General features: G+C 37.5%; 1 protein-coding gene across 1 annotated transcript; it reads right to left on the bottom strand.

The window, feature by feature from the left end:
• Positions 1 to 622: 622 nt before the first annotated feature.
• ptpn2b (protein tyrosine phosphatase non-receptor type 2b) lies at positions 623 to 8,739 on the bottom strand. Its single transcript, XM_020932571.2, has 10 exons — positions 8,509 to 8,739; positions 8,106 to 8,196; positions 7,896 to 7,996; positions 7,563 to 7,661; positions 6,492 to 6,629; positions 5,622 to 5,831; positions 4,722 to 4,883; positions 3,796 to 3,968; positions 3,079 to 3,174; positions 623 to 1,350 (listed from the first exon to the last, which is right to left on the bottom strand). The coding sequence occupies exons 1-10, from the start codon at positions 8,563 to 8,565 to the stop codon at positions 1,329 to 1,331; spliced, it is 1,149 nt and encodes a 382-aa protein (XP_020788230.1). The 5' UTR covers positions 8,566 to 8,739; the 3' UTR covers positions 623 to 1,328.
• Between the last annotated feature and the right edge of the window lie 1,492 nt (positions 8,740 to 10,231).

Below are 10,231 nucleotides of genomic sequence, written 5' to 3'. Positions count from 1 at the left end.
AAAGAGGTTGGCCAGGATCCACTAATTTCTGGTAAGTCACGCCTCAAAGTAATTTGATTCCTTCTCACCTTTGATTTTAACAGCTCATTCAGGTTTGTTTAGTCCATGATCAAAAATGATGTCCTTGGTGTGAGCTTTCGTTCCGTCGTTTCAAATAGTTTTTCAAGTTTATATTTTGGGGCCTTTTTTCAGAGCTGCTACAAGCACTCAAGGATGCCTTACTTTGTATGTTGTTACTTTCTGATGCAAAAGTAAGAGCTTACTGTTGAATATGAAATATAGGTTTGCTGCACATTTGTTAACACATTCACTTTCTACAGAAAATTGGATTTGAGCTCAGAAAGATAAAGCAGCATGTGCTGCACTGGGTCCACAAATATCTCATGGTCAGGTACTCATCAAGCACAAAAACAGAACTCCTAAAAATACATAAAAACGGTAGAACAGAGTATGAGCAGAAATGGCCGGATCTTCAGGCACTCTGAGCAATTGTGTTAAATGTCTTTTATAACTGTCATTTCTTTTGCATCTTTTGGATGTTAAAAAAATAAATCATATGCAGTACAATACAAGATAAATTAAAAAGGTCGCTTACTGTTTGTGTTAAATAAAAACAAAGTCATTTGTTATATAAACTAGATAATACCAGTTTTATTTGTAGATTACACTCTAGGAAAGTGAAACTTAAGACAATTCTTGTAAAGGAAATGAGTCATTATCTACTGTATTCAAATCTGTAACATTGCTTTTTAAACAAGCAAAAATATATTTTTACACACTTAAAAAAAAACACTATGTACATCATTGTTGAAACATTACACATCACTTACTTTTGCACATGAAAGGAGGCTTTAACGCCCCATTACTGTGAAAAACTTCAAGTAATTTCTTTCAAAAAATATAACTTTTAATATTTGCCCTCTGGAAAGAGATTATTTTTTCCTTAAAAATACACATATGAACAACATTACAAATTGGCAATGCATAGCCTATTTTTCTTAAGTTCATCAAAAGCATAATACAACAGCAAATAATTAAAATTAAAGCAATAAAAAGGAAATTAATCCAGAAGCAGCACAGGCTTTGGTTGGGTAAAGCGCTGGTGTTTTTGTCTGAAATGTGCTTTTGTGTTGGCTGTAAACAATTGAAGCTAAAGAATGTAGGACTGTGTCTTGTAGGCTTTGAACTGTCAGAATACATGTGATGATAGTCAAACAATGTGGTAAAAAGTATAAAAAAGCTTGAGGTGAGGATGAGAGTGGTTGGTAGAGCAGAGTTCCCTGAAGATGTGCGCATTGCTGCCAGAGCTGAGGCTGCGCGAGGGGTTGTTAGCAGTCATTAGTTTTCACTCTGGAAGACAAAACAGGACAATATAGCATCTCATTAACAAGGTTTTAAGACATAAACGGGTTCCATTTAAATTAATAGGAGCATAAGCAGCCATTTTGTTTAATAAGCATCATATCACACTGCATTTTGATGGAGTATTTCAGCACTAGGTTCTTCAGTTATTCAAAAACAACAGTTAAGCTTTAATGTATTACTAAGTATTAACAACCAAAACCATGAGCAGCAGGATCACGTTATCTTCAGCTCCAGCCATGCACACTATTGAAAACTGTATGGACTCAGTCTTTGTTTGAAAGAACAGACTCTACTTCAAGGATATAGCTTTGATACATTGCCATCTTAATTGGGAATCTCTACAGTGACTCCATATCTTAAAAAAAAAAAAGAAAAAAGAAATGCGCACGCACACACACACCACTGTAAAGAAAAGGCAAGGGTCCAGTCCAAAACACAAAACTCAAGCCAACAATATGTACATTAATGTATTATTAGGGATTGCATTCAAGGCCGCTAGATAGCAAAAGGCAACAATCTAAAGGCAAGTCATTTGTCTATTTTTGTTTGGCCAGTGCCACTACTGTACAGAAATGATGTGCACATGTATACATTCAACACACTTTTGTTGTATTTTAGGGCTGATTTAGTGTAAGGGCTGCAACTAGTGAATTCAGAGACATGACCCTATGCTATTCTAGTAATATCCTTGCCTGGGATCCAGAATGCACACTTCTCCAGTACTTCAAAAAGATCTGAATCTGGTCTATCAAATCTCCGAATTCAGAACAGCATGATTAGCAGGTGAATTATCACTGACATGCATGGTTCACCCATATGAAAAACATGGCTCCTCATAAAGGAAAAAAACAAAGGGAAAAATATAAAAACATTGTGGATTTCTGCAGAATCAATCAGCGAAGCACTAAACTGTTAATCTGGAGTGAAAGAGGTTGGATTTTGTTTACCATGATAGAAAATGGTGAACTGAGGGAGTGGTGACATACAAACAGAGGAGTCTGGATTTGCCAGGCAAGTATATCCCTGAACTACGAGTATCTCTTACTTAAAATCAGCCAGTCAAAAAACAACGTTCAGTTGCAAGGGCCAAGCCAATCTCAAACCAAGAAAACACAGCACAAACACACATGGCTCATACACGTACAAGAGTGGGTGCTCTCTAAAGCTGAAATAATCCTCCGCTAAATCTTCAACGGTGTTGTAGCCGTCACAGAGGGGGGGTAAAGAACCACTGCCCCCCACTGGACAGGCCAGCTCATGTCATGTGCAGCAAATGCAGCCCAAACTGTTTGAGGAGAACCATGAGAAGTGTGTCAGAAATCAAGCAGGTCGGCCATTTTCACAGGAAGGCATCACAAAGTAACAAGAAACTTCTCAGAAATGTTCAAATGAGCTGGTGTTTAACAGAGTCATAAAAATTTTGCTACACTGATTCTGGGATAAAAACTCCCAAGCTTTGCAATGTTCAACGGCAAAAATTATCCTACGTTTCAACATATGGCCGTTAATGACATCCCACTGCCAGGTGCAACTGCATCGATTTTTTAAGAATCTGTAATACTCCTGTTTGGAGACAAACTTTGAAGTCAATTTAGTTTTAATGCTTTATTAAAATATAATATCTGTAACGAGTGGCCTGTGTGAAGACGTGTCATCAGAAATGAACCAGGAACCAAAGATAAAACAGAAATATTTGGCCACAGATGTAATCACCTTTTTCTCTTTCTCTCTGAGTCGTTTGTTCTGGACTTGCTTTGGGACGTCTTCACTGTGTCTGATTTGGAGATACTGTCTTCTCTGCGTCGTTTGCTGAAAATAGAAGGGAAAACTCAATTTAAAAACCGGTTGTGTCTAGAAAGACCTCGTGCTCATCTTGACACTAGTAATTATGCTCCAGTAATGGCAGGAATTACACACTCCCTTCTGTGTAAAATTAAGTACTGTGATAAATTGAAAAACGGCAGGCCAGATCTAAGACAAAATACGTTTTTGGGAGGACTGTCCCAAAAATAGAACATTATTAAAGCAAAATCTGAATTACAAAAGTCTGCAGAGTAATATTATTTACTCTGTCTGTCAAGATATTAAGAAAATTGTTTCAGTGACTAGTGTAGAATTTATTACAAATTTGTTTCAGTTAACACAGCTATTCTTCTCTAAATAAAGTACATGGCAAATGGTTTAATCGTGGAATAGTCCTTCAGTATTGCCATTTTTTTTGTAATTACCTTTTTAGAGACAACTTTGTCCTGTTTAGATTAGTATAGAGTTCAGAATTGGACCTAGTATATATTTTTACATGCGTGGTAAAAAAAAAAAAGAAAAGTTACCTATATCCTCTATTTGTATCTATTCAACAGAACTTAAATTAAAAACTATACTTTTTTATCTTTATTCACAATATACTATAAATAACCAGGCTGCACTGACTTTGTTGTGCTGCCATCTGCCTCAGTGTCTCTGCGTGGCGATGGCGAGGTCTTTCCGTCCTGTCTGTAGTCTGAGCCTCCGTTGATCCTCTCTGTGGGACACCGCGTCTGAGCTGACGAAGAGGAGTCCATCTTTGGCTCCTGGTCCTCCTGGGATTGCTCTCGCCATCGGATCTGAGAAAAAAAACATAACTAAATGTAGAGAGAGATGCTGATTTTTGTAAATATTTGTTGAATGGTTTTTAGGTTGTGTTCATGTTCTCAAATTTGAGGAGATCATAACTTCAGATGGAGGCAGTATTTTATGCTGTATGCTTTTGCTATAAATATTCAAACATATGATTCACTTATGCCGTATTAATCTTATGGCTTAAAGTTCTTTCAAATGTCAACAATCACATTTTTGGGAACCAGTTTCTGAAGCAATAATCAAAACATAATGCTACTTTTGTTAATTTGTGCTGAAAGAGAAGACAATGAATTTTGTACTAACTTTTGCTTCATACAGTTAGCTTCACAGATTGCACAGATATTAACCACAACCCAGAGCAAAACATCTGCAACCTGACAGTTAAACAGAAATTTCCCCCATTAAATTCTGACCTGCCCTCTAACTAAATTTAAGCATTCAAGAAAGTTAAGTCATGTGAATGCATCTATTTTCGCACATTAACATAAATAAATGTTAGTTAGATAAAGGTCCTAACAGGATGAGAAAATCTGTTTGCACTGAGGCTTATCTGCGTCAGACAAGCTGCGGTCATATGACATAATGAGTACAAAGGCTATATTCATGTTTACCGAAGGCCATCACTTCTGCCTTTGTTTGATGAGTCACCACATTAAAAACAGGAAAAGCCAAACTGAAACCAATTGCCTTCTCATTAAAGTTGCACGGTTAATACAGTGTAGATGCAGTCTTCGTACCGGCACAGAGGAGTCACCCATGATGAACTTGGCTCCTTCCAAAATAGCCATATATGAGAATCGCAGCTGGTCTGGAGTCTGTATTAGGCCCATGCGATATTTCCTCATATCCAAAAGGATGCTTTTAATGTCCACGGACAAAGGGTCTTTCCTCTTATCCATCTGAAGACAAAATTAAACTGTGGCTTAACAAAACGTAAAGCAATTCAATCATAACACAGAATCTACACCTAGACTTAAACCGAAATATATTATAGTATAGTATGCCATACTGTACAAGATTTCAGTTTCACTTTTGAATCACAAAATCTTGTAATCAAAGAATACAGTTAATTAACTTCTGTTTGGAATGAGGTGTGAGCTTCCTATCAGCTGCACATACACAAGTTAAGTTTAATTTTACTGACTGGACCCTTTTTCCCAGTAGTTTGACTGTGTCATTTCAATAAGTACATCAACTAACCGAAAGCAGGGACACTATACTGTCTTCTGCGTTTATCAGACACAGATAACTAAAGATAAAATACATATTCAAACTTGTACATTTTCGTATGTTTAACATTGTTCTCTATGACTCTATTGAGCATGTCTATACTTTCTCTACCGGTTAATTTTGACAAGAAGTAACTGCTTGAAATAATTCTGGTTTCAATTATGAGCCAAATAATCAAGATTATGATTTTTGCCATTATCGAGCAGCCCTACATAACTTGCATACAATAAGTGAAACATTTGAACTGTAATCAGGTTCCCACATTTAAAGGAAGTTTTGATAAGACTCATTTTTATATTTATATTTACTACACATAATTGCATTCGGTAAAATAAATAACACCTTAAAATAATGCTATCTCTACACTTGATAACGTTTTATAATTTTAACTTCACACATTTGCTCACCAGGACAAGACAGGTGTCCACTAAGGAGAAAGTCCCTGAGCGTCCAATCCCAGCGCTACAGTGCACCACAGCAGGGCCTTGGTCCACCCCCAGAGCCCCTGACTCCCGAACTTTAAATAGGAAGTTCAGGAAAGACGCAGGCGAATCTGGGACCCCGAAGTCAGGCCACGTGGTGTAATGGAAATGGTAGATCTCTCGCTTCTCTCCAGTCTGAGAATAAGACAACATAAAGGACTTAAAGGTGCATTGAGTAGCTTTTCTGGTGGAGTGTCTAACAAATGGTTTTCATGGAGATGTTACTGTTTTGTCTGGGATGCTTCACACTATGGCAATTAACTTTTCTATCTTCATGTAGACCAAACCAGACCAAGTTACAGGTCAGATCTGTGGAGAGGCAACCCCACTCTGTTTTTCTAGGTATTTTTGAGCTATAGAACCACCTTTAATTGAATAAAAGTAAGGTAGAGGCAATCCAGGCAGAGCAGAGACCTATCCATAGAAACAAGCAGGTGATGGACCCCTAACATACACATACATAGTGCACCTTTAAGCTGAAAATGTTTTGTTGAGACTATCGGCAGATACACCAAACCAATATTAAAATAATTACACAATATGGGGCCCAAAAGAGAGAACAGTGAACCATTTGTTTAGACTATAAGAGAACTGAGTCATGTTTTCATCTTTGTTTTGTGTTAAAGGCAAAAAACCACTATTGGGATATGTTCCTCCTAAACAAAACCACACGCGCGCACACGCGCACACACACACACACACACACACACACACTGAACAAAAAAAAACTATAACTGCTTTTTTTTTTTAATACTAGTGGTTAACAAGTTGCCAGGAATTGTCCAGCAGCCTTACCGCAATATTTTGAAGCTCCAAAACTCTAGTTGTGTAATATGATTTGGGCTCTTCTGACAACAGTGTGACTAAAAACCGCGTATCCCTGAACGCCATTTCCCTCTCTTCAGCTGAAGGCCAGTACTGTGCACACTTTTCCTGTTAAGCACAAGGAAAATATCAATGGTTTACTAATATTTACTTAATAGATTGGTTAATACAAAATTACAGCAACAGCAAATCTTCTTAATGAAAAGTAAAATAGCCATATTGCAGCTAAATTATCTGTAATGGCAAAGTTAATAAGGTATAAACGTTTTTTTTGTTGTTTTTTTTTTAAATGTAGAATTTTCAAAAAGTTGGCAGAATAAACCCTAATAACATTGTTAATCATTGTATCATGCTACACTGCTGATTTCTGAAAAATATTGAAATTTCTTTTTCCTATAATTAACTGTTCAGTTCCAGGCACTGACAAACTAATCTCATGAAACTGATGGATTTAAATACAGCAGTCCCACTAAAGTCAAACATTTTCAGACTAGGTGTTTCTTATCCCGCAATTTCTGAGAAAACACTGAGGGAAAAGTCATGGCCTAGAAAGATCCAGTCCAGCTGCTCTACGGAGAAAGAGGGATTACAGCTGGTGCGTATGAGAGGGGGTTGTTAATCTCCAAATCACAGGAAAACTGTTTAGCAGCATCCCAGTTTGAGGCACTTCTGTGAATACACTGTCAAAACACCACATTCCGCCTATCCTGCTGATTCTCAGACACATTATCTCACTTGAAGGCAGCCAAACTGTAACAGATGAGGGTTACTGCCATATTGAGCACTCTTGAAGGTTGCACAAAATTTCACCACATCAACAGTAACAATAAATCAAAGAAAGCTGATCATGTTATTTTCAGAATGATTAGTCAATTATTATACAAGTATTATATCTTATCACATAAACAGGCTAATTATGTAAACACACACATCTGTTAATATTACTGAGGGTTCTTATCAGCCACATTTTCTCTTTGTTAAGAGAATGGATGGAAACAACAGAAACAATAGATCAAGAATACTTATAACCTGAGGTCTTACCGAGCCTTTCTCTATGACTCTGTTGAGCATTATGACTGCTTTGGTTTTCTGCTCCCAGATCATCAGCCAGAAATGACCACAGGTATTTCTGAGGGGTCCCTGAAAACAAGAACAAAAATGTGCGATCATTGTCATAAACAAGAAAAGGGTGCATAAAAGTAAAAAAAAAAGTTAAAGAATTAAATTAAAATTAAACAGCATAGTTTATGAAAAACATAAGGTTTGAATGTCTTGTGTAATGATGTTTGACATTTTGACTTCTGTATTACTTCATTTTCTTAACTGTGCTTAATATTGCTTCACTAATGCCCACGATTATAACCCCTTTCTCACCTGCGTCAGAATATAACTTCTTTGAGCTTCATCCATCACTACCAGACTTGCATTAATGTAGTCATTTTCTGTACTCTCCAGCTTCACTCGACTGTGGTCAACTGTGAATAATGAGTAACAGTATTAGAAATGTGTGGGCTTCACTTTATAGCAGGCCCCAGAAGAGTAGGTGCACAAAGAAAGTTAAATTACCACAGAATTTTTACTTACAGGGACTGACATCTCTGTATCTGTTGCGGTTGCGATTCTCTGGATACTTTGCCACTTTGTAGGGGCACTCGTGAGATTGATTTCTAATGTCCTGAAAACCAATAAAAAATAATAGATTTAAAATGACGCTTATCCATAAATTATATCACAAACTTAGATGGATAACACCTACGTGGGCAAAACATCACATTTGTATAAAATAAAAAAGAAAATAGTTAGAATTTGTAAACACGTGAAATTTAGGGTTCGACTTTAATATTTGGTGATATTAGTAACACAACAGATCCACACAGTTTACCAACATGAAAACAAAGTGTAGGGCGCTCAAATGCTGGCTTGCTAAAATAAATACGCGCTTTACTGGGTGATCGTTAGCAATGTGCTAACTATGCTAAAGACTTACTAGATATAGTTTCTGCCACCGGCCGTCGGAATCTATGTCTTCAAACTCCTGGTCCATTTCCACGGTGGCGATGTTTGACAAACGGGGTAAGAGCAGCGAGCTGTTATCTACCTCATCACTTTAATAAACCAAAATAAAGCTTTGATCACAGAAGTGTTAGCTCCTTTCGCTAGCGATGTTTGTCCGTTATCTGAGTTGATCCAAAGTGAGGGCTTGTGCGCATGCGCCATCCACAGCACTGGGATTGGCTCAGACTTCTTCTGAATGAATATTTACGAGTTTTTTATTCTTTATCTTTACTGCCTCCCTCTGGTCCACACCATAAAATTCTTAATATCAAGTAAACCAGGGGTGTCGAAACTATGGCCCGGGGGCTAGATCCTTCTGAAGTAAGTACTTTTCACTTCAAATTCAAACTTATTTAAAATGCAACTATCTTAAAATCGTAATGTATTGATCATCTGTCTGCTGTCCTCCACTACAAATATGTTTCTATATGTGGCCCTGGGTGAAAACATTTTGGAAACCCCTGACGCAAACAGTCTATGGATGTAAAGCTCTTTCAGACTTTTCACACCAAGTACCCCAGGAACGATTTGGCTTTCCAATACCACCAGATAAACCGGGTTTATAATAGTACTATAATAGTACTATTATAAACCCGGTTTATAATAGTACTACTATTATAGGTCTAACCAGGCTGAACCAGGTCTAAAATTGGTCTACATCGTTGCTATAATAATACTAACCAAGAAATTATCCAAAGGAGGACCAAATTGTGGATAGAACGGAGCCAAACTTAAGCAAATATTACAATTGTATAGTATCTTACATTTCACCTGGTCAGAGGGACCAGTACAAAAAAGTACTACTATATAATTTTTTTTCTTTTTTTTTTTTTTAAATTACTGTTTAAAAATTCTCCTTGAAAGTTGAAAAAGCTGATAAGCGGGCCAAAGTTCTCTGACAGGTCCCAGTGTTTAGGGGCTGAGAGAGAAGGGTCCATTTGCGGCCTGGGCATTTCCGTAATAGCACGGGAACGCCCATTTGTGTCCGCGACTGGATGATATTGGGCTGAGAAGCCTCTACCTTAAAATTCTATTTGAGTCCGTGTTAATGCACATAAGAGAAATAGCAACAGCCCTCAACCCTTTTTTCATTATGTCTCCAGTGTCATGTGCATTTCTGTTTGCCTTTATTTACATTTGTGCCATTTACACAAAACGTCCACAGTGTGGCGAAATTTCCATTTGTAAACATGAAAAGGAGCCACAGCATTTCACTTTTTCACAAGCTGAAACTCAAACAACTTCCTGTTTGTACAAAAATAAGACAATTATTTTTCTCCTTTTCATTCAACAGATTCCCTCAAAATGTTATGTTCAGTTTGACCAATTTCGTCATTTTTGTGTTGACTCGGGGAGTCACACTTCAAACTTCACTATGGTCAAGACCAAAGAGCTGTCACAGGACATCAGAAACAAAATTGTAGACCTGCAACAGGCTGGGAAGACTGAATCTGCAATAGGTAAGCAGCTTGGTGTGAAGAAATCAACTGTGGGAGCAATTATTAGAAAATGGAAGACATACAAGACCACTGATAATCTCCCTCTATCATGTGGTTCCACGCAAGATCTCACCCCGTGGGGTCACAAACGGTGAGCAGAAATCCCAGAACCACACGGGGGGACCTAGTGAATGACCTGCAGAGAACTGGGACCAA

The sequence above is a fragment of the Boleophthalmus pectinirostris genome, unplaced genomic scaffold, assembly GCF_026225935.1.
Source record: "Boleophthalmus pectinirostris isolate CB_2022bp ecotype Guang Dong unplaced genomic scaffold, ASM2622593v1 HiC_scaffold_21, whole genome shotgun sequence".
Lineage (NCBI taxonomy): Eukaryota > Metazoa > Chordata > Actinopteri > Gobiiformes > Gobiidae > Boleophthalmus > Boleophthalmus pectinirostris.
This window is presented reverse-complemented; position numbering and strand designations above follow the sequence as displayed.

Coding starts and splice junctions, on each gene's coding strand:
- ptpn2b (XM_020932571.2), bottom strand. CDS start 8,565: ATGGACCAGGAGTTTGAAGACATAGATTCCGACGGCCGGTGGCAGAAA. Junction 5,832..6,491: donor TGGAGCTTCAAAATATTGCG/GTAAGGCTGCTG, acceptor TCTTATTCTCAG/ACTGGAGAGAAGCGAGAGAT. Junction 3,969..4,721: donor TGGGTGACTCCTCTGTGCCG/GTACGAAGACTG, acceptor TTTTTTTCTCAG/ATCCGATGGCGAGAGCAATC.